The sequence below is a fragment of the Pollachius pollachius genome, assembly GCF_949987615.1.
Source record: "Pollachius pollachius genome assembly, chromosome: 9".
Lineage (NCBI taxonomy): Eukaryota > Metazoa > Chordata > Actinopteri > Gadiformes > Gadidae > Pollachius > Pollachius pollachius.
In genome coordinates, this window is record NC_136942.1 from 4,413,365 (window position 1) to 4,440,208 (window position 26,844).

At 45.4% G+C, this 26,844-nt stretch overlaps 2 protein-coding genes across 2 annotated transcripts; one reads left to right on the plus strand and one right to left on the minus strand.

The window, feature by feature from the left end:
• Nucleotides 1-706: 706 nt before the first annotated feature.
• snupn (snurportin 1) lies at nt 707-7,341 on the minus strand. Its single transcript, XM_079742995.1, has 9 exons — nt 7,298-7,341; nt 6,298-6,472; nt 5,596-5,785; nt 5,209-5,313; nt 4,353-4,449; nt 3,791-3,888; nt 3,522-3,599; nt 2,784-2,864; nt 707-1,880 (listed from the first exon to the last, which is right to left on the minus strand). The coding sequence occupies exons 2-9, from the start codon at nt 6,453-6,455 to the stop codon at nt 1,566-1,568; spliced, it is 1,122 nt and encodes a 373-aa protein (XP_079599121.1). The 5' UTR covers nt 6,456-6,472; nt 7,298-7,341; the 3' UTR covers nt 707-1,565.
• Nucleotides 7,342-8,346: 1,005 nt separating this feature from the next.
• snx33 (sorting nexin 33) lies at nt 8,347-26,493 on the plus strand. Its single transcript, XM_079743333.1, has 2 exons — nt 8,347-10,711; nt 25,561-26,493. Exons 1-2 carry the CDS (start codon nt 9,253-9,255, stop codon nt 25,812-25,814), a joined length of 1,713 nt encoding a protein of 570 aa, XP_079599459.1. The 5' UTR covers nt 8,347-9,252; the 3' UTR covers nt 25,815-26,493.
• Nucleotides 26,494-26,844: the final 351 nt, after the last annotated feature.

Genomic DNA, 26,844 nt, shown 5'->3' on the forward strand with positions numbered 1-26,844 from the left:
TCAGTGATCTAAAAGAATTCCAATGATTAGTGATACTGTGAAAAAAAATATCACGTCAAAAAAAAAAAATATATATATCACGTCATCGGCGGTTATGAACAACAAATGATACAGCTTCTGCTGAACAGTTTAACTGAAACAAACCTTGACCAAGAAGGCTCCTATTTCATTTAACTGAATATATGCTGGCGAGGCACAGGAGAGAAAGCAGCTCTTCTGCCTTCTGGCAGGGGGTGTTCTCAAAGATCATACTGTCTTATAGTAACCTCGCGTTTGTGTGTGTGAGTGTGTGTGTGAGAGAGAGGCCGAGGGCAACGTGTGACTATTGGATGAAAGGTGCAGGGTTCTTGGAAAGTGTGACGATGAATAAAGCTGTAACCGCACGTGTAACGTTTTATTTCCCCTCAGAACTCTCAGTTGTGTTTTGACTTTCTTCACTGATATCGGAGATGTCAGCCTTCTTGACCCATATGGCATATCAATGCTCTTAAACACATTAAAGGAGGCACATTTAACCCATCAGCCAACCAGTAATACATGTGAAATGTTTTATTACTATTCCTTAGGGCTGCAAGAACATCATTCAGGTGGAATAGAACAGAATCTTCAAGCTATCCAGTGACTCGTGTCAGTTAGAGAATCCTTTGAATAAGTACTCACTTCAAAAGAAAAGCAAGTTAAAAATAGTAATTGATCAGTGAAGAGCAATGTGGATACACTGGATTCTCTATATAGACGGGAATAACATGAATACACCCATGTTGCATCGGTATGCAGAAATAACACTTGCATATCTTAACCTAATCGGAAATAGCCTCCTGAAATGGTGACCCCATCACCCCTGTACAGTGAACATAACAAGTATAAGCAAAACGTTTATTTCCAAGAAGCATACAGTATAAAACAATCCATTTGTCAATTACAACCCCCCCCCCCCAACAATCAGTAAAAGTCCACTGTGAATTCCAGACATTGAGTCATCTGAGTTGAGGTTGGTAGCTCCCGACCCCGATACAGTGAATCCAATGACACATATCCCTTCCTAGCCATTTCACCGTAGGCACAGTGACTCAGGCAATACTGGCATTGCGGCACCAGATGCTGATGTTGTAATAGCAGGTGATTAGTTGGAACAATAGCTGTTAGTCTACGCACAATGCAAAGAAACTTGAATTGGTGTTTCTAGCGGTGTGCTATTTTTTAATTTTTTTTGTTTACTTCAGAAGTGTTCTGGTGAGAGTGAATTTAAAACAATTGTTTAAAAATCTAGCATTTTCACCTAAAATTCAAATACACCTTCCAGGGAACCCTTCCTACCATTAACAAATCTGGCCGGAACGTGACTCAAACCCCTGATCCACATCAACCTCCAGTAGAAATGCCCAGTCACGCATCTCAAGATTTCCGCTGGAATCAACCTCAAAGCACGCCTCCGGTTTCCAGTCAGGCCGTACCCAAGAAGATGGGATGAGAAGGGTTTAACCGGGTCTTGAGTAACACTGGGTCCAACATCCTTCCACCATTCGCCTCAAAGGTCGACCCAGAGATCCGCACCCTCCCAGGGCTCAGCCCTCCATCCCGGCCTCCCCGGTGACGGGGGACCGGGGCAGAGCGGCCGGCTCCGGGGCGCTGGGCGTGGACAGGTACTCCAGCTCGTAGCCGCCGTCCAGGGCCCCGGGACGCACCTCGCTGGACGGCTTCTTCTGCTCCAGGATCTGCTGCAGCTGGTGGGCGGCGTACTCCGGCCGGGCGGTGAGGGGCCCCTCGGCCACCTGGACGCCCAGGATGTCGGGCACCATGTAGGGCCGCAGCCAGCCCACCAGCGGGGTGCTGCCCGGGGTGTAGTGGGTCTGGCGGTGGTAGAAGAGCAGGCCGTCCACCTGGAAAGCACCAGAACAGGCTGGGGTTGGCTCCAGGCCGTTTCGCACGCCCCCACTAATCCGACTCATGAGTCACCGTGTGCCGGCATGAGGCATACCACCAGAAATACGCTGAGCCACCCGAATGGCCCCCCCCTCTGGGATTATTAAAGCACATAAGTAACGGGAACAAGAAAAAGCGTGAGAATTGAAATGCATTCGGGTGGAAGGCGAAACTTCCTGGAGCCCCTGAGGGCTGAACAAGCAGGAGTGCTTAAGTCCCTACTCCCCGCAGACCAGACCAAGCGAAAGAAGACATTTTGTTTTTTTTCTTCTCTGTCCCCTTTCTTTCATTATGGAACGGATCCCTTTCCATAATGTTGTCAGACACTTAAAAAACAAATGAGCCCACCAGGGGCAAAAACAAGCGCTTTAAGAGGACATTGACGGGACCTCGTTGCCCAGTAGTTTACATGGCAGCCGTGAACAGGCTGAAGACTGAAGCACTTGACCGTCAAAACGTCAAGCGTCAAACGATCACAAAACTAATATAATCTAATTTTTGTTTTTTGGGAGAGACATGCTGAATAAATACATCATGTTTTCAAACTTAAAAATAATCGTTTGAATAATCTCGATTTCAATATTGACCAAAATAATCGGGATTATGATTTTTTTCCATAATCAAGCAGCCCTAGAAGCACTCCAGCTTAATACGGGAGCATGTCAGTCATCGTTGCCTGGAACGGTCACCTGGAACCACGATTGTCGTTAAATAGGGTCCATGTTGAAAAACAGTGAATTCATCCTTTAGGATTGAGTCATTTTCAAAGGAGATCTGTTGAAGGACATCCGACCACATAAATAACTGGGATCTGAAACAGACACACTTGTACGCCACATACAACTGCAAAACAGACTCACGTCGAAGTCGTAGTCTGTGATCAGCGCCTTCTGGATTGATTCTGCAGTACATTCCGTACTTTGAAGACTCACAAACCGGAACTGTGGAGTCAGTAAACAAACAGGGATAGAATGCCATGTTATCCCCGAACACATTCACATGACAGGAAAGATAAACAGTCTCCGAGGAGTGTTTACTGTGAGCCTTTGGGATACCTTCAACCTGTTGACATGCATCCAGGTAACATAAGATATTAAGATAGGTGGAAAGATACAGGCCATTGGCTAAGATCTATCGCAGCTCTACTGAATATAATAGATCTAAACTGATGCACCTCTAGCCTTTCAAAATATCTCAGAATTTGGATTTGTTTTACCTTGTAAAAAGTGCTTTGTACCGTCACATACACTGAAACATAAATATTGATAACTGATTATAAATACAATTTTGCTTGAGTTTGGCATAAACCTGAACATAATGAACTAAATCAAAATAATATATACAACACCTCAAAACAACCTCAATAACGCCAGAAGCATTGAGTGATGAGCAAAGTGGCTCAACGTAAGCATTGAGGGTTTTGGGGGAGTGTGTGTGTGTGTGTGTGTGTGTGTGTGTGTGTGTGTGTGTGTGTGTGTGTGTGTGTGTGTGTGTGTGTGTGTGTGTGTGTGTGTGTGTGTGTGTGTGTGTGTGTGTGTGTGTGTGTGTGTGTGTGTGTGTGTGTGTGTGTGTGTGTGTGTGTGTGTGTGGACACTGACCGGGTTGCGTTTCGTGATCACAGCCAGACCTTCTGCCTCCTCCACCTTGGACTGTAGCCAGTAGAAGCGGAACTCGGTCTGTTGATGACAAAACAAGCACGCCGTTTCCAAGTCATTAACAGGAAAAATCTGCTCAGACTTACAAAAAAAAACAGGCACGTGTTGAAGCCACCGTGGGGGGGTGGGTGCAGAGCAGGAGGCCCTGGTGCTCGCGGGAGGGGAGGTGATCTGAGAACAAGGGTTTCTGGGTAACGGTGGAGCAGACTCACGGGGCAGTCGTAAACAGGGTGGCCTCTCCAACACATGACGTCCAGCATGTAGAAGGTCCGGTCTACCTCGCTGTAGATGCAGTCCAGGATCGTGTAGTCTGTGGAAAACGGCCGTACTAGAGGTTCTTAGTATGTGGGCACCAAGACTGGTTGAGTGGAGGGTTTGAGGTCGAAACTGGCATAAAGGAACAATCTCAAAACTGAAACCGTTATAATGAAAATTAATGCCGTGCAGAGACAATAGATGATGCACACCGCTACAATGTTAGTGGTCAGAGTGTTGATGTCACGTTACTGAGGAAATAGGAAAACTATCCAGTTTCATCTGACATCAAATCCTCACGTTAATATATTTCTCCAAATATTTAGATTTTCCCTCTTTAAAAGAGAGACTCAATTTTCATGTAGGTACCGATTACCTCCAAATGTTTTCGGTGACCTGCCACGTTCGGAGTCAATATTATCATCAACGATAATAAACCCTTTTCTTTCCCAGCACACATTTGTTTAGCGTTTGTCTGTTTGCTCTGTCGCTAAGCAACAGGTACGTGGCTCCACCCACCTTTCCCCAGGGCAGAGTTGTGGCGGTTCCCGCCGGGCAGGTGAGAGGGGAAGCGGTTGACGCAGTAGCCGCTCTTTGTGTACGCTGCAGTGGAGCCCTGCACAGAGAGACGATTCAAGATTCAACAACTTTATTAGACACAAGGGAAGAGTAGGGAAGAGTCAGTAGGGAAGAGATACACCCTGATGGCAGGTAAAAAAGAAACGCACACACAAACACACACTATTGATTCACTTTAGCATCAGCTAAGCTTTAGCCTGATACCCTCAAGCAAAAAGTGTTAGTTTGCAGTTTGTAACATGATGGTATGAAGTTCCCCAAGAGATTGAGCCAACCCACTTGTTATTCAAGTATTTTCAGCGTTAATACCCGTTAAGTTCCATATATTGAAGAGAGTGTCAATGTGGAATCATGCCAAAGCACTCCTTCAGCCTAGCAGTCAGGCCTCGATAGGAAAGACAAGCCTTTATGGGGGATTTTTAAACTTAGGCTGAATACTAGGAATGCAGAACCTGAATAGATGCTGGTAACCACTACAGGACCTTCCTTCCCCCTGTATTTCCCGCTCTCTTAAGAAATGTGTTTCAGATAGCTGACCCCTCAGAATAAGCTCCTTTTGTTCCCGTTTTAATTTGGGGTTGGGCTGGATTCTGGTTCATTCTGGGAAGTATTCTGAATTCTTAAAGATGGAGCATCAAAAGCAACATTTTAAATGGTGGCGGATGATGTAGCTATATCTTCACATAAAACTGATCTTCATCAGCGGCTCCTTCAAGATTTCTTCTTTGTTACTTCCTGACACACGAGCGAACACATTTATTTTCAAAGTAAGAGATCAGGTGCAGAAGGCTCCTACCTTGGAGGCAACAATGAGTGATCTCTTCCCCACGGGACAAACCACCATTAGCCAATCAGTGTCCAGCTCTGTCGGGACATCCACCAACCACTCTGACAGCATCAGCTAAAAGAAGCACAAATACACATCCAGCATTATTCATGTTGATAAACAAAAGTAAACAAAAAACAAGTCGGTAGATTTGTCAGAAACTATTCCACTGGATGAAAACATTAAAGGCAGAGCAACAGTGCCCCCTTTTGGCAAAATAAGATACTTGATATCTTTTTAGTTTTATATTATTTTATTTTTATATTATTTTTCAACACTACCAGTGTTGTTGTAAAAAACAACAACGATGTTTCTTGTTTGGGAAGTTAATACAATCCACACACAAAACACACCGACCTGGTTGGCGTAATGCCTCGGTAACTTCCTCTTCTCTATCTCCATCCCTTCTTCTTCCTCCTCCTCCCTCTTCTTCAGGTCTCCTTCCTCCTTCTTCTTCTCCATCTCCTCTTCCTCCCCATCACTGTCTGGCCCCGCCCAGTCTCCTTCGGCCAGGCGCCGAGCGTGATTCACATAGTTGAGCCTTTTGCTGCACGCACGCACACACATTTATATTTAGGTACACAAATCACAAACAAAAAACAATGCCGGTTGTCTAATAAAGCATAAACAAGTTACAACAGGAAGACAGAATACACACACACACAAACACACACACACACACACACACACACACAACAAAATAATGGCCTAAAAGGTTACAGTTGTCTAATAAAGCATAAACAAGTTACAACAGTAAGACAGGCGAGCATGTGCGTGTACGCAGACGCAAGCAAACGTCTGTGTTTCCGTAAACAATCAACACAAACAACGTAGCCACCGCTAAATGCTTCAGTTTTAGCTCGTTGGTTTGCTAGGTTAGGTCAAAGCCTACAACACGCCTGCCTATAGGTAAACATTGGGGTTTGCGAATGGAAGTTTTCATCTGGTCCACACCCTTACCCACAAGACTGCAAATTAACACAGTGAGCTAAATTATCTCATAGGAACTCTTTCACTTGTTGGTCTTGATTGTCATGGATTTAAAGTAAACAAACTCACGTTTTCTGAAGTTCCAGGAACCGCCTGCGTCTCTCGCCCTGCTCCAACACGCTGAACTTGCTCTTGTACTGGGCCAGGCGGGGATGGGCACAGGACGTGCTGTTGGGCACCTTGGAGACCGCGAAGCTGGCAGACAGGGCTCTGGTCAGGTCGTCCATGGTGGCAGGTGGTACTGCTTGAAAATATAATGAGACCGATTTGAGAGTAAGAAAATAGGCATTTGTGATGGCTCCCGAGCTGGGTCATGTTTCAATACTGATGCAGTATGATTGTTATACATTCTGCAGAAGTAGGTTATGTTTTTGTGACGTCGTTTTCTGAAAGTTTGTTACATCATGACATACAACCATGATGCAATATAAATAAATAGGTTAAAAAACTGAGTTGTCTTGTATGTTTAAGGGTTGGATTAAATATGACTTTGCAGAGCATGAGGATTGATTAGAATCTTTAATATTAAAAAGATAACTGAAACTCCTTTACATACGAATTATTTATATGGATTGTGTAAGTCACTGCTGCACGCACTGTATATGTCATCTATATAATTCAGCTTATTGTGGAACACGACTGAATGAATGAAGTTAATTGAATTAAATGCTTCCATGAAGATTTGAAAGAAGATTTGATTTGGACTTTCTTAAGTTACTCCAACTGGCTTTTCGTTACGTACTTCAAACGTTACATTTGGAATACACATAGCAACTTAACTGGCAGATAACTAGATACTACGTAGTTACACAACTACGTGTGACAAAGAAACTAGTTTATGTATCGGACTCTTATTTATAAATCTAGAAACGTAGCACGTCCATGAGGCTGCATCTCCAGCTAACGTTGATTTCGCTAGCTATCCAACTTAGCGTTCAGAGAAAGTTACATGAATTTACTCTTTTTAGCCAACTTACAGCCCCATTATTATGGTACGTGAACCACACAATCTGTTCAGAATCAACACAGATTGGTGAAATAACAAATGTAAATGCATTAGCATCGATACCTTACGAGCAAGATGCTGCAGGGACGTCAGGATGTCATTTTCCCACAGAAACACAGACGCCTCATTGGTAGTTCATAAAGCATCTGCGCCGCGCCATCTTGAGAAGGTCGTTTGGTATTATTCTAAATATGAATGTGAACAGTAAATGCAGACTATGGCTATAGCACCTTAGCGAACAGTTATAATTAAAACAATCCGAGAATATGTCCAACCAGGAACATTTAATTTATACAAATAAAACAGGCTGTTTAAGAATACGTATGTTTATTTAATTGAGTGTACCAAAAACGTATGACTTAAGGTAATAAATATGTATTACATTTAACTTTGACTTTTGCTCCTGTATTTTGACTTGAGAGGCTTTGATGGCCCATGTTTAAACCGGTATATGGGTTGTTGTGGTGGACATAACCGCCCCAATATGGCGCCCTGACAGACGTATTGCTGAGAACGTATCGCGCCTATCATTGGACGTTTGATAAAAGCGTCACTCGTCACTCGCGGATGGACGTAGGTTATGAGAGTTTATCAACCTACATTCTGAGCGCCATGAACCTCACATGAATTATAGTCCACAACAAACCTTTCCTGAGTAAATCACGTGGTGTTGTGTTACACAGAATTAAAAGCCTGAATTCGGCTGTATATATGAATATATATGAGTACAAGAATATTGTTCAGGTAGAGAATTGTAATACAATTCTCTACCTGAACAATATTCTTGTACAACCACAACTGTAGCCTTAATAAACCACAGTTTATCAAAAAAGTATATCAGAAACCAAATCATTAACGTCATCGTGAATTAGGCACATAGTCTATTGCAAACATTCATATTATTATTATTACTATTACTATTATTATTATTATTATTATTATTATTATTATTATTATTATTATTATTATTATTATTATTATTATTATTATTATTATTATTATTATTATTTCCACGGCTGTTTGAGTCAATGACGTGCTTCTCACGGTGGGGGCAGTGTTGAGTCTTTCTGGTGTTTCAAAGAATGAAAGGCAGCGGCTGGGGAAAAAAAGAAAGAACTTGCCTCAATTGTCCAAGCCTAACGTCATGGAAAGACTAGTTAGTACTTTGTTGCCTAGCGCATAGACATACATCCTGGGATATATTTCTCCATTGTGTATTGGTGATCAATAGTGGGATTGATATCACTTTGATGGCCAACTCCGCTGGTTTAACCCGAAGTCAGGACTGAAGATGCGCGAGAAGAACCTGTTTACAAAGAAAACAGAGCGAGTATCTATCCAAGGGAATGTAGAGTCAGCCAGCTCAAAATGCAAAGGGATACCATTACCCACCCGGTCGCCCTCATCCCGAACGGGTCGACTTGTCTTGGAAACATTTCTACCGTGGATCTCTTCTGATGAACGGATGCTATTGGACTGTCGGGTGATTTAATTACGCAAGTCTGCAATACTTTGTTTTGGTTGTTTTTTTGAAGGATTACTTCCAGCGGCGCAACGTTTTTTTGTTTTTATGAACCTGTTTAGTCATGCACAATGAGCTCACAACCCTTGATGTTATTACCCATGCATTGTTAAGTATGCATTACGTTTTTTAACATTTTAAACTTTTAACCATAATAAACAAACATACGTCATATAAGAAGTACTATATCAAAGGGGTTAAGATGACCGTATTCGTCACGGATTTTATATTTGTGACCATGTAGGCATTTTCTTCTGACTTATGAGCAGTCTTTCAAAGTTTTGTGTAACTAATATTAACAGGCCGTGTTTAAATTGAGCTTCCCAAGCCATCTCAAACAGTGTTAAATGGTTGAAACGAGATATGAGATCAGTGTTAATGTTGTAAATGGGATAGGTGTTTGTAACCAACGATGCGTTAAACGGTAGACAGACACGCATGAACTATGTGCTGATATAATTTCACGATTCTGGAGAAAGCTGTGCTGAACCCAAACATGTCTGTAAAAGCCAAAGCCATTTACACGTTCCAAAGTGAAAACAAGGAGGAGATCAGCATACAGGAGAACGAGGAGCTCGTCATCTTCGACGAGAACTCTGTGGACGGCTGGCTGCAGGGGGTCAACAGCCGTGGTGAAAAGGGGCTCTTCCCGGCCTCCTATGTGGAGATCCTCCGACAGCGATCCAACTCCAACCTGACTGACAGCTCCGTCAGCCCCGCTGGCTCCCTTGGCAACGACTCACCTCACTTCCCCTCCACGCCCAACACCCCCACCTCTTTCCTGCCCCAGCAGGGTTACTACGACGACGACGACGATGACTGGGACGACTGGGACGACAGTTCCACGGTGGTGGAGGACGACGACCCTAGCCACCGCCGGAGCGGCGGCGGCGGCGGCGGCGGGCCCAACGGACACGCGCACCACATCCCCAACTCCAACAACCCCAACGTGCACTACCGCGCCAAGCCCCGCATGGAAAGGCAGGACAGCATCTCCAGCTCGCGGAAGGGCAGCATGGTGGGCAGGAACCTGAACCGCTTCTCCAGCTTCGTGCGCTCGGGCGTGGAGGCCTTCGTGCTGGGCGACGTGCCCATGATGGCCAAGATCGCCGAGTCGTACACCATCGAGATCGGCCCCAAGGGGCCCCAGTGGAAGGAGAGCCCCCAGCCCTTCTCCTGCTCCATCGAGGACCCCACCAAACAGACTAAGTTCAAGGGCATCAAGACCTACATCTCGTACCGGGTGACGCCCAGCCACACGGACGGGGCCGTGTACCGGCGCTACAAACACTTCGACTGGCTGTACAACCGGCTGCTGCACAAGTTCACCGTGATCTCGGTGCCCCACCTGCCCGAGAAGCAGGCCACGGGCCGCTTCGAGGAGGACTTCATCGACAAGCGCAAGCGGCGGCTCATCCTGTGGATGAACCACATGACCAGCCACCCGGTGCTGTCGCAGTACGAGGGCTTCGAGCACTTCCTCATGTGCGCCGACGACAAGCAGTGGAAGCTGGGCAAGCGGCGGGCGGAGAAGGACGAGATGGTGGGTGCCCACTTCATGCTCACCTTCCAGATCCCCAACGAGCACCAGGACCTGCAGGACGTGGAGGAGCGTGTGGACTCCTTCAAGACCTTCACCAAGAAGATGGACGACAGCGTCATGCAGCTGACCCACGGCGCCTCCGAGATGGTGCGGAGGCACCTGGGAGAGTTCCGGAAGGAGTTCCACCGGCTCGGCGGTGCCTTCCAGTCGCTGTCGCAGGCGTTCATGCTCGAGCCGCCGCACAGCTCGGAGCCGCTCAACAACGCCATCTCGCACACGGGACGCACGTACGAGAACCTCGGCGAGATGTTCGCGGAGCAACCCAAGTTCGACCTCTTCCTGATGCTGGACAAGCTCTCGCTGTACCAGGGGCTGCTGGCCAACTTCCCTGACATAATCCATCTACAGAAAGGTAATGAGCATTCACTTAGGTCGGTTTTTAAGATCATCTGACATTTTGTTTACAGCTTTTGTGTGGAAACCTGGCGGACGATGGCAGTGGAGGTCGGTGGTGGAATGGGTCCAGGATTGCCCCACAGTCACAGTCCAGTTATAATAATGCAGATATTCGGCATCATTACCAATAAGTACTTAGTGGCATGACCAGGTAGTTAGCTAACCATGGAAGTACCAAGCCTTGTAGCAACCCAGGTGTGATTCCGGCCATTTCCTGTCTCCAACTTGTTTGTAATCAAAGCAGTTATCAGGGGATGTTTATACTAAAACGTATCCGCAGTATTCTTCCAAGTCCTCCTTCAGTAGGCAAAAAATGGCCACATTTGTTTAAAAGTCCTTTTAATGACCTTTCCAGCTAAGAGCTGTGTGTCGACATGTCATGTAAATTTGTCTTGGGCTACTTATACGTCTTATAGTTCACCCTTCACACACACTGACAAACACAAACATACATGTCTCTCTCTCTCTCTCACACACATACTTCCTAGGTAGATTACCGGCAAAGTAAAAAGTTGACATTACAGGTTCTGTTACATTGCCTGAGACATACGCGAATGCATTCTGGCTAGCCCTGATGATGAAAGTAATTGGAGAGGAAGCTTAGGGTGATATCTGATCCCTCAATTGACATTATCATGTGGTAGCTTGTCATTGTTTGTTCAGGTTCAATAGAACGTAAGATGAAGATCATACTGATGTTGGACGTGGGGTCACGTTTCTCCCCAAAGTGTTTATTTTCAACAAACCTAATGTGTTCTGGGGGGAAAGGAAGCTTTCATTTGAAACAGCCAGTAAAACTGGCAAATTATTCATTGGTGTTATACAACATTCAGTGGATTAAATCACGTCTGACTTTCCCCTCCCAGGCATTAAACGTCTCAGATGTCCAGCCAGATACCGCTCAGTGATTTGATTGGTTACAGATTGGATTGTTTCGTACATTCCTATACAATTCTTTTCCGGTATGCAGCAACATTTGATTGTGAAACAACCCTTATTGCCCTCCTATAAGGGCGAACAGCAGGACAGGTTAAACAGCTGTGGTTTGGTGGCTGTGATTTGGCGACTGCAAAGGCATCCTCCTTGTGAAATATCGCAGCACGTCGACCATGCCTCGACAAGGAATCCTGCTGCTAACAGAGGCAGGGAGTGTTCTTCGTTAGATGGGACCGATAGCAGCACCGGGTGAAAGAGTTGTAGGTTATAGGTTGAGGTTAGGTCTGTACCCACTGCAGTCATTGCTTTGCGCTTAGCTCAATAGGGTCTAGCCCTGCGCTCCCGAGAGGGAACTCAAATAAACTCAACTGACAGATTGTGTTTTCTTTTTCAATTCCTGTGACAGAGTTTGTTCAAAAGTTTGTAGGAAAATAAACAACATAAGGAAATAACAAAAATGAACATTGTAGCTTTTAAAACCAGAACTGCCTGCCAGAGGTCAGTATCCATGGTTTTCTTCTGAGGAGGTTGTTTGACTTGTTCACATTAAGGGAGGAAAAGCTTATGAAAATGTGCAGCCCTGGAAGCTGGAACAGTGCTATATACATGCAGTGTATGTTTGTTTGTTCATTTGAAAACATTTGTTCTGATAAAAGCTAGTCTAGCTTCACGTGCTAGCACAATTCCAGAATGATGCTAGTAGCTTCTGGAACAAGGCTAGTTTGACCTCAGCATATCAACACAATGTGTTGCCTACTTAAACCAACATTGATATCAAGCACTAAACGCCTACGTCAGGAAGGTAGCCAGCACAAAGAGGGTGTTGGTCAATGTCGGTCAAAGATTGAGCTCCAAAAGATCATTATGCATTTGCAGTCAGTGACAGAGGGCCCACCCTGTATTACGTCAACAATATTTTATATTTCCATATTGCCAACACTTTTCTACTGATGGGAAAATAAAGAATACTTTAATTTTGGAATCTATATGTATCATGGTGTCTTTATAGAAACTAGAAACTTTGATGTGATGCTCGATTTTTTGATTGGACATAATATAATTTTAAAGGCTAAAGCCATGAACCCTTACTATGATTATAAGTATATAGGACAGCTTGATTGTTGACTTTTTGTTCTTGTACAATATAGGAGAGTCCTAAACTGTGTAGGCTTAGTTGAGTGTAGATGAGAGAAAAAACGGTAGGAGAAGTCCTCATTTAATTACTGTAAGCTTTCCTCTTAAGTCCTCCTCCTGACTGTGCAAAGTCAATCCTTGCAAGCTAGGTCATTTTACGAGGCTACTGTCAATATTGGCTTTATTGCAGCCCAGTGAGTCACAGTAGGTATTGCTCCCTTTGAGTTGGGTGGGGCTGTGAGATTCCGTTAAATTGCCAAAGCTTTTCGCGTCGCTTAACCAGAGCTTACCTGCTAATGCAGAGGCCACCCCAAGCTGCTGTAGGTACACTGTATGTCTGCCGCACCTGCCTAGGCACCTCTCCAAAAATCTATAACTCCCTGATGTCTGTCGCCTTGACGTCAGAGTGACAGGGAGGCCACTTTGTCTTTCCTTCTATGTTTGTCATTTTTATGACAATGTGAGTGACCATGCTAAGAATCACAGACGCTGGTGCAGAAAAATGATTGCAAGCAGCGGCCGAAGAGAGCTATGGCGTTTATTCAACAATGAAGTCAATTCTAGACTTTTGACCCCCGCCCCTCCTGTAGAGGAACATGTGTTGACCAGCGGGGCTAGTGTTGCAGCTGAGGCAACACTCAGAAAAACAATGAAATCCATGTTAATCTTTTTCCTCATTTCCGCCCTTCCTCATTGATACTATGCTGCCGCACTCCATACTACTTACAATTGTTAAGTCATGAGCAGATTAAATCTATTCAGAGTGACAGTGATTTCAATCCAGATTTATATCGTGAATGTGCAGTTATGGGGCTCCAAGTCAAAGCTCTTGGCTCAGACACATACCCCCTAACGACTACTAGAGGATCCTTGCCTTCAATCCACAGTACGATGAGGCCTTTGTGACTACAGTTAGTTATATTTCGTGTATTTAAACTCATGAATGTAATGGAAATGCATCTGATCTGCATCTGTAAGTGCGGTTCTGGAGACTGCATGTGGCACCAATAAAACAAGGCATAGTATTTGCGGTTTGAGGCTTCCTGTGCTTATATATGGTTGTTGTAGAGGCAGACATTGTTTTAATTAGCTTAAAAGTCTCACTTTGTATCTCTCTTTTTGACTATGCTGTACATTCTTCAGTATAGTGTCTGCACGCCATAAGCCTATGTACAATGTGTCATTGTGCAATTTCCCTCTTGTCTGTTTCTATAGTTCGTCTTCTTTAATCTCGGGTAGGCCTCCCGAGGGACTCTAAATAACATCAACAGTCATATTTCTGTCCAGCTGCCCTGGCGTCATTACTGAGCACAGAGTTCTGCATAACGTTATACTACAGTACATTACGGCATTATTCCACAGAGTAGAGCACAGCTCACCGAAACAGTGTAAAACTATTACACCTTTTAAAACTCAGATGTTGGATCGCTGGCTCGTCGGCCAAACTGTCTCATATGAAAACAATAACAGTGGTGGAGTTTCAGACTGTTATATCTCCTGCAGCAGGGCTGGAGAGGCGCCTACAGGTGGCATCCAGGTGAGGCTTTTAACAGAGACGGTCCCTCCAGACCTAATGGTTCTGGCCCCGCTTCCGAGAGATGAAGGCCGTTTGTGTGTTTGTGACTTTGTTTGTGTGCTTGTACGCAGCGTCGTATTCCAAGCCACTATCTTGGTCTGTTTTTCAACCATTATAATTAGACTAATAACCACTGGATGCTTGGTTTATTCTAGAATGTTTGGTAAAGAAACAATCCAGACGGCAAGCTTGATAGTCTTCTGCGGAATCTTAGGTCACGTGATCAGAACCCTCCAATAGGAGGAGCTGACCCTTAGAGGCTCTCCAAACCCCACAGCAGGTTATTTTGTATGCTGTGTATTCTGCAGAGTGCAGATGTGTTGGCAGGGCAGGGACTGGAGCCGGGCCAAGACAGAACTGAGGCAGACCGGAAACTACTGTCTGGACCAGGAGGCTGTGAAGGGAAACCCTAAAGCACAGATCCACGGTGGTGAAAAGATGATTTACTGATGAGATACATTGGTCTTCTCAGTAGTTAGCCATATTCTGTGTTGGGGACAATTTAAGGAACTCTATCGGCTAAGATTAAGCTTGAACCCCTGCCCCCACAGACAATATAGAATAAGAAGTTCCACATTTACATCCAACTTCACACAAAAGCTTTAAGTGTGTGTGCGTGTGTGTGCGTGTGTGTGCGTGTGTGTGCGTGTGTGTGTGTGTGTGCGTGTGTGTGTGTGTGTGAGTGTGTGTGTGCGCATACGCGTGTCAATTTGAATGAAGAAGTCAGAAGCATCTTAAAGCAGAGCTCTGTTTCTCAGTTTATATCAAGTACCACCGCCAACCGGTTTCAAATCTGCAAGTCTGGCGTGTGAGGGTTGGGCCTACCTCCTACCAGCAGAACAGCTGCTGAGAGTCTGCAGGCACTGGCTGTCGAAAGGCGTTATCTGACATGAAAACATTAGGAATGAGGAATGAGGCATCGGATAACGCTGCATTGTTGTAAAGAGGAGGGTGTGTGGTGCAACAGGCAAATGAGGTGTGGCCCAGCCTAATTTGCCTTTCAGAATTCCTTGCAGTCTGTTTGTTTATCCGGGACTGTGCGTGACTGTTTTCTGTTCCGTCTTGTACAAGGAAGCATTGTGATAATAAACAGTGAGTACAACTAAAGAGATGCTTTAATTCAAAATAACACCCTGTGTCTCTGAAGAACAGATAATTCTTCAGATATACAGGGATCTGCAGTGTTACAGGTAGACTGCAGACTTTGGGGTTCGAACTCAGGACCTTTCTGACCTATCCACCTACTAGATGATCCTACTACACACCAGTGTCAGTGGTGAGGAAAAGGCTAAACGGTTTTCTGGCACGGCCCTTTAACGTTGACCTAATTGGACGGAAAACTAAGAGCTATTAATCTGTCAAGTGATGCGCCTTTGTGAGCAGTTCCATTCAGCAGAAGGGCTGCGTTTAGGGGAATACAACGGCCAGAAACCAACCTGCTTTGTGTGGTTGGTATCAAGGCGATCTGGTGACCTGTTATGCAAGGAGAAATCTGAGCCCGCGGCCGGCTCGGATTCATTACCAGCAGTGCCCGGTGTCATTGGCTCTACCGTGTCAGGGGCCAGTGATGGTGTGGGGGTTATGTTGTTCCGCCCCATCTGAACGGTACTGGGTTTGATTCCCTAATGTAGCCTGCCTGTAGGCCTCCTTAAGAAAGACGGCTTACCTGGTCCGTGAACTTTGAACTTTCGGTCAGTTGCTTTGGATAAAAAGCTAGAGTGGTTAATAGTCATTAGAAAAAAATTGAAAGCTTATAAAATAAAACATGAGCGAAGTGGTCAATTGTAATGCTTGCAGTCGGAAGTGTAAATGTTATGTCGTGCATGGATCTACCCATCCCTCTATCGCTAGCAATCCTATCATTGGCGGAAACAGCATTGTATGGGGGATGTGGTCTGCAGCGGTGTCATCATTAATTAAATAGGTTGCTTGACTTGGGTTGACATTTGTGTCTCTCCTATGGCAACACACAGTGCATACATAACTGGTTCTGTGGGAATCTTGGGTGTCAGAGGAACTCCATGTCTGTCATAAAACAGATCACACAAACTCAATGCAATACTGTTCATCATCGGTGTTGGTTTACGCAGATACAAAACAAACATGTTAGTCATTTTGCACGTCTTGACAATAAATTGACATTGTGTTGACGTATACACAATAATCTACAATATAGCCATTTACGATGTGCGATTCAGCATAACCTATTCGTTACCGAGCTTTCACTTCATGTCCATCCATAGCGAACACCAAATGGACTTGAACGACATAAGCTCGAGAGCTCCCTGGTTGTGACACTAGGTTTCATTAAACATATTTTGACGGCTACCAGTAGCAACCAGTGATGTCTTTAGAGAAAAGATAATTTGGCTCTGCCATTTGCCCTCACATAAATCTTGAGAATGGCTATGTCTTGTTTTCACACACACACACACACACAGTCTTCCCACAAGCACATACATTCCTTGTTGCAATTGCCTATCGCTTGTCCTTTTCACACTGAAGACCTTTACAGAGTGCATGACTAATTGATGTCACCCTACTACTTTTATTCTTTTCCTCCTCCTATACAGTGGGGCAAAAAAGTATTTAGTCAGCCACCAATTGTGCAAGTTCTCCCACTTAAAAAGATGAGGCTTATAATTTTCATCATAGGTATACCTCTGCTATGAGAGACAAAATGAAAAAAAAAAAAATCTAGAAAATCACATTGTCTGATTTTTAAAGAATTTATTTGCAAATTATGGTGGAAAATAAGTATTTGGTCAATAACAAAAGGTAATCTCAATACTTTGTTACATGCCCTTTGTTGGCAATGACAGAGGTCAAACGTTTTCTGTAAGTCTTTACAAGGTTTTCACACACTGCTGCTGGTATTTTGGCCCATTCCTCCATGCAGATCTCCTCTAGAGCAGTGATGTTTTTGGGCCTTCGCTGGGCAACACAGACTTTCAACTCCCTCCAAAGATTTTCTATGGGGTTGAGATCTGGAGACTGGCTAGGCCACTCCAGGACCTTGAAATGCTTCTTACGAAGCCACTCCTTCGTTGCCCGGGTGGTGTGTTTGGGGTCATTGTCATGCTGAAAGACCCAGCCACGTTTCATCTTCAGTGCCCTTGCCGATGGAAGGAGGTTTTCACTCAAAATCTCACGATACATGGCCCTATTCATTCTTTCCGTCACACGGATCAGACGTCCTGGTCCCTTGGCAAAAAAAAAAGCCCCAAAGCATGATGTTTCCACCCCCATGCTTCACTGTAGGTATGGTGTTCTTTGGATGCAACTCAGCATTCTTTCTCCTCCAAACACGACGAGTTGAGTTTTTACCAAAAAGTTCTATTTTGGTTTCATCTGACCATATGACATTCTCCCAATCCTGTTCTGGATCATCCAAATGCTCTCTAGCAAACTTCAAACGGGCCCGGACATGCACTGGCTTTAGCAGGGGGACACGTCTGGCACTGCAGGATTTGAGTCCCTGGCGGCGTAGTGTGTTAGTGATGGTAGCCTTTGTTACTTTGGTCCCAGTTCTCTGGAGGTCATTCACTAGGTCCCCCCGTGTGGTTCTGGGATTTTTGTTCACCGTTCTTGTGATCATTTTGACCCCACAGGGTGAGACCTTGCGTGGAGCCCCAGATCGAGGGAGATTATCAGTGGTCTTGTATGTATTCCATTTCCTAATAATTGCTCCCACAGTTGATTTCTTCACACCAAGCTGCTTACCTATTGCAGATTCAGACTTCCCAGCCTGGTGCAGGTCTACAATTGTGTTTCTGGTGTCCTTTGACAGCTCTTTGGTCTTGGTCATAGTGGAGTTTGGAGTGTGACTGTTTGAGGTTGTGGACAGGTGTCTTTTATACTGATAAGGAGTTCAAACAGGTGCCATTAATACAGGTAACGAGTGGAGGACAGAGGAGCCTCTTAAAGAAGAAGTTACAGGTCTGTGACAGCCAGAAATCTTGCTGGTTTGTAGGTGTCCAAATACTTATTTTCCACCATAATTTGCAAATAAATTCTTAAAAAATCAGACAATGTGATTTTCTGGATTTTTTTTTTTCATTTTGTCTCTCATAGCTGAGGTTTACCTATGATGAAAATTACAGGCCTCTCTCGTCTTTTTAAGTGGGAGAACTTGCACAATTGGTGGCTGACTAAATACTTTTTTGCCCCACTGTATGTCCTTCTTGTCCTCCCTCCTTCTTTCCTTCCCTCCTTACTTTCCTCCTTCCCTCTTGCCTTCCCTCCCTCCTTCCTTCCCTTCCTCCCTCATTCCTTCCTTACGACTTTTCGGTTCCCCCCTCATTATTTGCTTCAATCATTCCCTTCCTTCCCCCCTTCCTTCTTTCCCTCCATCCCTCTCACCCTCCTTCCTTCCTTCCCTCCCTCCCTCCCTCCTTCCTCCCTCCCTCTCTCCCTCCTTCCTTCCTTCCCTCCCTCCCTCTCTCCCTCCTTCCTTCCCTCCCTCCCTCCTTCCTTCCTTCCCTCCCTCTCTCCCTCCTACCTCCTTTCCCTCCCTCCCTCCCTCTCTCCCTCCTTCCTTCCTTACCTCCCTCCCTCCACCCATCCCTCTTTCAGCCTACACTTCTGTCTGCTCTCTGTGGCTATAAAGGGATGACGGGACAGGTTGGAGGTCCTGTTATTTACCCTCAGTAAAGTATAGTGGCGCGCTCTCTGACCACGCCAACAGAGCACACACTGGTGTATTAGCCATTGTAGGAATCCCCTCCTCCGCCATCTTGGAAGTCTTGTGTGTCTTCACCCATTGTTATACATACGATAAACGCATCCCATGTCATATAACCTTAACATCTGTAAGAGAATGGTGATAGATAGTAGAAGTAGCAGGAGAAGTCCTAATTTACTAATCTACAAGTTATTCTTCTTTTGTACATTTGTGAGTGCGCAAAATTACATTGTGACATCAAAGACTGAGCAAATCCCGGGGGTCATACCGGAATGCCTGTCAAATGAATCTTCTGTTCGGCATTATAATAACACTCCCACAAAACACGCACACAAGCACAAACATCAGAATAACATTGTGTCAAGGCATGATGCATTTGCTGCACACAAAACCTTTTTATTTATTTTCATTGGTTTCACTGGTTCTAATTAAAAGGATGTGGCGTTTGGGAGCATCCAATTTTACATCATCATCTCATCGTCGTTTAGTGGAAGCTTTCATCCAAAGTGTCCATCAGACATTTCAATTGCGTCATGTCACAGATATGCTTTATCCAAAGAGATAGAGTAGAGAGAGAGTAGAAGTGAGGCTAAGATCAATCAAAGTTTACTATCAAAATATGGAGCAGCTGCAAAAAGAAAAACGTAAGTGCTGACCTAGTTAAAAAAAAAACTGAATAGGGTGCAGCGTAACCGTAGGAATCTGAAAGAAACAAGGTCAGTCTTCCAGAATCCACCACAACATAACATGTCAACAAAGTATACCCCAGGCCAGTGTCTCCACAACAGGGGCCGTGGAGCCTCACGGTTGTTTGAAAGCTTTGCAGGGGGTACGTGGAACATTTATACAAACAAGAAGAAAGGAGACTACAAAAACGAAGGCTAAAACCAAAACACCAAAATAGAGATGTGATTCTCTAGAGCTAGACAATCACAAATTAGCAAATATGCATCGGGGTACGTGTGTTTTGTGGACATTCAGGATTAAAACCAAAACGACGACGTTCCAGCTGGGAGACTTGCACCCTTCTTATGACGACCCTTCACCTCCCAGTAAGATCCCTGGCCGTGGGCCCGTTCACCCGTTCAACTCTGTCCACCCCGACCGGGTTTGTTTGTCTATGTATTTTTAGGAGGGCTGGGTATTTTTCCGGGGTGGAAAGGCAGGATGTGGGATGGATATGGACAGTGCTGTAGGAGCAAGTCATTGGTCAGCATTCCTGCTCACCAATCCCCCATGGATGCACCAAGAACTAAAAACAGAGGGGGGTGGTTTTGTTCAGAGCATTCAATATCATTGGAACATTCGCCAGAGGAGCGTGAAAACCGTTCCAAGTTTTGAACCTGATTCCTTGTTCTGTGTCCGATTTCAAAAGAGATGATTTATTCTCTGTAGGGATTATGGGGGCGAATTGAAGTGGACGGGCTACGTCACATGTAGACATTCCTGTGCGTTAACTTGGCGTCTCTTGGTTTATCTCTCAAAGAGATCGGCTGAGGTAAACACTGTGAGCTGACTCAGCATGCTCCAGTTCCTCCTGCTTTTTGTTGCTGCTTGTCAATACCCAAGGGTTTTGACTCTGACTTTAAACTCAGTCAGTGTTGCACAAGACCTGATTTAGCATTCTTTCACTGGTTAATCATGTTTTCCTCTTCTCTTCTCCTTTCCTCATCTCATCTCATGCCTTTTTTATCCCTTTTTCAAACTCAGTATTTACATGGAACGACCATCACAGCTGACGGCAAAGAATTTGATATTGCCGCAATGTTTTTGTATGTTTTGCACAGTCATCAACTCTTTGGAAAAAAACAGAGAGAGAGAGAGAGACAGAGACGGAGACGGAGACAGAGACAGTGAGAGAGCGAGAGAGAGAGCAGTGGTATCACCAGTTCAATGTGGTACTTGACACGGAGAGAGAAAGCAGCCACGAGCTCTCTGCTCCTATTGGTCAGTGATTCTCTGTAGTCACAAGCCACATCTGTTCCCAGTGGGAAAATGCCTCTATTTACCATCCAACTTGAAATAGTTAAACTATTGTGTAGCATCGAATTCAGCAGGCCTTTATTGAGGTGTGGTGTCCTTTTGTTTAGTTGGTCCTTTTGTTACTTAAACCACCATTTAGCTAAATATACACTTCTACCCATCATCAGATACGTGGTAAGGGAATTTAAAAAAATCAAAATGGGAAGAATTACTGAAATATGGCTTTAAACCACACTTTATCGTCAAATGGGGTTTATCTCCTAAAGACCAAAGTGGGTTCAGAAATGTTCCCTCCGCTGATAAAGTACTCAGGCCTCACTTTTGGTTGGAATGCCGACGCCAAGGCTGCTCTTATCAGGGATGTGAATAGGAAGCAGATGGAGGAGTGGACGTGCAATCAGCGCGTGAGTCTGTGAGAGACCATAAGGGTGCGAGGAATTGTTGTGTCTCGATCAAATCTAGAGTTGTAGTGCATGATGGATTATCACAATAGTAGCTGGCGGTTCGTCCTTGTTGTTCATCAAAGGCATTCAGTCTGATCTAGAGTCAAACCCACACATATACACACACACACACGCGCGCGCACGCACGCACGCACGCACACACACACATGGTTGATATTTAAGACAAAGTTATAAGCCCATTTCAGTGGCAGCTGCGTTTATCTTCTAAAGGGTGTTTCTGCTGTACTGTCTTAAACAAATGTTTTTATAATTATATTCTCATTTCATTTATTGGAAAACACTTAAAAACACCTTTTTCTACAACATTTATGCGATAAATTATTGCTATGTATACATGCACAAGAAAAAATACTTTTCCATGTGTGCCATGCGTGCCTGTATTTTAATGAATCCTATCCTAATCCTATTTCTTCATAGGTAATTCAGGGTAATTACAACCTGCTGTACGATAACCTTAGTTAAATTTGATCCCTATTGAGTTGTTAAACAAAAACAATGATTTAATTAGCCCTTTTCTGTAGGAAGTTGGAACCACAGGCTCACTTTATAAATAAGCTCAAACTAAAGTGGGATCTGTTAAAACCACTGCTCCTGCGTGTGTTTCTGCATGGGCAACACTTGGTTGGGTGAAGAGATTGCGACACTAGTAGCTAGGGTGAAAGCTACCAGGGTTGAGCCCCCCCCCCCCCCCTGCCGTATCCATAGTGTACCTCACACACCTGGAGTGAAGCTACGATAACCCTGTGTGTCCACGCTTTGGATTAACCGGCCAGATGGATTTCAAAAAAACATCTGGGACGAGCGGCCCAGAAGAGTTGTCCGAAATGATCCTTGAGGAATGACGTGTTTTTGACGGTGATCAGTGTGTGGCAGCCTCCATCACGCTGGACAGAAAACATCTTGGATGTATCAAAGGACCACTATTGACCCAGGAGAGGCTCTGGGGCTCTGCAGATTCCTGTGTTCAGCCCGCCAGAAGTGTGGTCATATAACTCTTATGTCCTCCATGGCCACTTTCTCCCTCATGCCTTTCCTCCTCCTCGCTCTCCCTCGGTCCATCTGTCTGTCTGCCTGTCTGTCTGTCTGTCTGCTGGCCGCTCCCCCTTCAACAGAAATCCACTGTGACTCAGCGGATTGAGACATGTCTGTCGCTCTACTGGAAGAAGCCATTCTTCTTGTTTTTGTTCCCTCTCTGGCTTTCTCCATCTCCTTTTCCTTCTCCCCCCATTCCTCTATTCCTTCCACTTTGTTCTGCTCTCTCTCTCCTTCTCCTCGGTCCTCTCCTCCCTCTCTCCTCTTCCTGGCGCTCTCTCTCCCTCTCTCCTCCTTCCCTTTTGTTTTCTACATGATTCCACTCTGGTTTCCTCCCTCCTCGCCCTCGCTCTCTCCCCTCCTCACCCCTTCTTCCCCGCTCTCCTCTTCTCTCTCCTCTACTTTATTCCGGACTCCATCTGTCCACTCTCTCTCCTCCCTTCTCCCTCCTTTCCCCCCTCAAAACCTCCGGAGTTTCCCAGCTCAGAGACGGGAAGCCGTCGCATGCGTGATAATTCTTTCTACATGGCGGTGCTCAGTCAGAAAACATGTGGTAGCCCAGCTAGTGCCGTCTGGCCGGGCAAGGTAAACAACTCCCGGTAGCTCCCCCAAGACTTGCGGCGTTTCTGTCAAATTGCATTTGCTATCCCCGTGGGAGAGAGGGAAGACCCGTCTGGTTGATGAGCCATGTCCGCTGTTCATCCTCCATAGCGGTGCGGACAGGAACATGACCATCAACCCCCTGCCCACCCCCCCGACAGAGAGGCATGCCTTCGCTCTGAGCTGGTGAGAAGATTTACAGGAGGAGGAGATGTGGAACTGGGGTTGCTTTGGAGACGTTGATCAACACACACAAACACACACATGCACACACATGGACACGCACACACAGCTTCCTCCACAACACGCCCCCCTCCCCCCAACCCCCACTGAAACACTCGTGGCAATGTACATTCTCTTCTGTCGCGTGTGGGAAACATTGAATGTGGGTCAAAGCGAAACCCTCCATCCACTTCGTTGGAAGCAGACCTGAACCGACGTGGTCGGGTCATTCCCACACTCCGGCCAGAAATTCCAGGGGGCCCCGACCGAGCTCGTAAATACTGGTGTATTGGAAGGACGCGACGCGGAGCCGCGAAGCCGAACCGGGGACGCGGCGACGCAGGCGGCAAAGCGTTAAGCGCCGTCGTCTAGAGACCCTGTAAGGACAGGCTGTGGTCGTACCCGCCCCAGACTGCCTCCTGTGGAGGGGAAGGGAGGGGGGGTTCTGGTCATGTGACTGTGAATGATTGGCTCCGCTGACCTCGTCTGGCCACGTGCCGGAGGCCCCCTCGTTTCTGTCTGGAGAGGGGTGAGGCGGACCTGGCCGTCTGCAAGGGGGCTACACCTTGTTCTTGTCAAGGTAACTTAATCAGAACCGGGCCAAACATGATTAGAATGAGGAATAAACAAACCGCATATACATCACCACAAGACCGCAAGACTGTGTGTGTGTGTGTGTGTGTCAATGGAACAGTAAGCCTGTTTGTTGGAGTACACACTTTGGTGTGTTTGTGTGTGTGTGTTGGTGAACTTGCATGTGGGCATATAAGGGAATTTGTACATGTGTGCGTATGTATTTGTGGGTACTTGCACATGTGTGCATATAAGCGTATGTTTCCGTGTGTGTGTGTGTGTTATTGTAGCGGGAACGCCCATGATGTCACCGGTTAGTACTGGATCAGCACCATGTTGAAACCGTAGACCGTCATGAAAATGGGTTGAAACTCTTAAGACAGGGCAGGAGACGTATTGCCTCAACGCTCCCGTCAACGGCGCCATACACAGACGCTCGTAAACCTTTCTTTACGTTAGAGTGGAACCACCCAAAGAGTACCAACATGTTTTTAGCTTGGTCGCATTTTAATTGAGTTGATGTAAACTATTTAAGTGTTTCACAAGACATTTCTCGGGGGGGCTTTCTTCAATTGTTTACAACAGAAGGACTTCAGTATAATATTATTAACCTAACCCTGCCATTGTCATAACCACAACCAGAGAAAAGGGCCTCAAGAGTTTATACAACAATGCTTTGTTTGAGACTTGTTTTCACGACGAATCCCATTTCAAACATTGTTAGCAAAGCTAATTTGTATAATCAACATACGGCATAATTGCAAATTGCTTGTACCCTTTGGAATAAAACGGTGACTGAATATACCAAACATTATGGAAAGTTTCTACTTTGCCTGCTGCGAAAAGTGTGCGAGCCGTCTCTAGTGTCTATTTCTTGTCGTCTTGGCTTCTCACTGGCCCCACATCTGCGTCGTGTGCCAGATAATGGGCTAGTGATAATCGGGCTAAACTCGAAGAGAGACTCTCAGGAAGTAATCCATGTATAAAAGAGTGGTTGGACGGGGGAGGGGGTGTGAGTCTGTGTGGTGGGGGCAGGGACTGGTCATTCAAAGACATTGCCTTGGCTGTTCTACACTAGCACAAGCTACAGGGCGCTCGCTGGCACCAGGAATGGAAAAGGGTTATGACAACGTAAAAGCAGATGTGATGATCAGAAAGTCCTGGAACCAATTTGTCCGAGCCCAAGCGTACAACAAAGATGGATTTGTCCATCCACCCATCCATCCAGGCTCAACCTCTTATGAGAACAATTCACAAACAGACTTGAGCGGACTGGATGCGTAGTTTGTTGCCACTGATTGTAGGCTTGCATTGTGCTCCGCCTGACTTGTAAAAGTCTCTTTGGATAAAAGTGTCAAATGACTTAAATGCATGTTAAAAGTGTACAGATTTTTTTCTTTTCCAACTATTTTATCAGTTTGTTTTTTCTTCCACATGCATAAGGGTCTTGCCTGTATCCAGTTGATGGGGGAGAATTAATTTATGAAAGCAATATCTCCTATATAACCTTTAAATTTAACCATTGAGTATTTAAGTTGTTCACGCTTTGAAATGAGCCTAACTCATAGTGTGTGTCGTTCTGTGTCCTGCGTGTGCGGCAGGAGCCTTCGCCAAGGTCAAGGAGAGCCAGAAGATGAGCGACGAGGGCAAGATGGAGCAAGACGAGGCGGACGGCATCAGGAAGCGCTGCCGCACGGTGGGTTTCGCCCTGCAGGCCGAGATGACCCACTTCCACCAGCGCCGCGAGGTGGACTTCAAGGACATGATGCAGGCCTACCTCAAGGAGCAGATCGCCTTCCACCAGCGCGTGGTGCAGCAACTGGAGCGCACGCTGCGCATGTACGACAACCTGTGAGGATCCAAGGTGCCCGTCCTTCCTTGATGCCAAAAAATGAACTACAACTGAAAAACGTCGCAAAGAAGGAAAGCACGAAGGTGTGAACCTTTGCCTTTTATTTTTTTTGGTTTTCCTTACGGAGAAATCTGGATGTTTTTATGGATATGAACAAAGAGGACTATTTTATTTTGTGCTGTTTATTTTTTACCGAACAGTGGACTTTAATGAACAGTCGTTGTTGAAGAGCCTTGGGAAGTCGTGTGGGATACGGCTCTCCACGGAGCCGTCGGGTTTGGAACAGATCGGGTTTTGAAGAGTCTTTACTGTGTTCTGCCGGCAATAGATAGGCGCTGTTGCGCTGGCTAACCTGTACGTCTCGTTTCGTATTAATAGGACACTTTAGATGAGGTGGTGGTAATGGATCAAAATTAATAAACTAGGTTTTCAATTGTTCGTGGAATTTAGTCCTCCTCGACTGCTTTTATTGTGCGACGATTCAAAGCCATAAGATGGATCGGGAGCCTGAAATGCTCCGCTAATTCCGCCACACCGTGCACTTTTTTTATTTTTTTTACGACGGTTTGATGTCCTTTAACAATAAGCAAGTCACATGTCTTAACGTTATTTTGAGTCTTCCATTTAAGATCGGATTGCAGCCACACATGGCCGACCGAGTCAAAAGGTGGACGGTGATAAGATCGAGGGGGAGGGGGATTGGGGGGGGATTGGGGGGGTCGGTGGAACTGTCTGAGACCACTCACCATCGCCTCCTGTTGTCCAGGTAGAGGACTCGTCTTGCTCAGGTGTACAATACATACATTATTTAATGCCTGTAACGGTTCATCTCTTTACACTAAGTCACTGCTGTGTGCCTTTCCTCCCTCTGCACCGATCCAAAGTCAGACGGAAATACCAATGTAGTCATTTTGTATGTGACCGTGCCTGTTACGAGTAGGGAAGGTGTTTGGCTGGGATTTGAAAGTAATATGTCTGTGTTTCCCGGCATCTGCCACGCTGGGCTGCGTTCGGAGACAAGTTTGCACAGGCT

What these genes read in the sequence shown, in the direction of transcription:
- snupn (XM_079742995.1), bottom strand. Translation starts at nt 6,455, where the DNA reads ATGGACGACCTGACCAGAGCCCTGTCTGCCAGCTTCGCGGTCTCCAAG. An exon ending in TTCCTGGAACTTCAGAAAAC is followed by an intron (nt 5,786 to 6,297) that starts GTGAGTTTGTTT and finishes GCGTGCGTGCAG; the next exon opens with CAAAAGGCTCAACTATGTGA. An exon ending in ACCCTGTTTACGACTGCCCC is followed by an intron (nt 3,600 to 3,790) that starts GTGAGTCTGCTC and finishes TGTCATCAACAG; the next exon opens with ACCGAGTTCCGCTTCTACTG.
- snx33 (XM_079743333.1), top strand. Translation starts at nt 9,253, where the DNA reads ATGTCTGTAAAAGCCAAAGCCATTTACACGTTCCAAAGTGAAAACAAG. An exon ending in CATAATCCATCTACAGAAAG is followed by an intron (nt 10,712 to 25,560) that starts GTAATGAGCATT and finishes CGTGTGCGGCAG; the next exon opens with GAGCCTTCGCCAAGGTCAAG.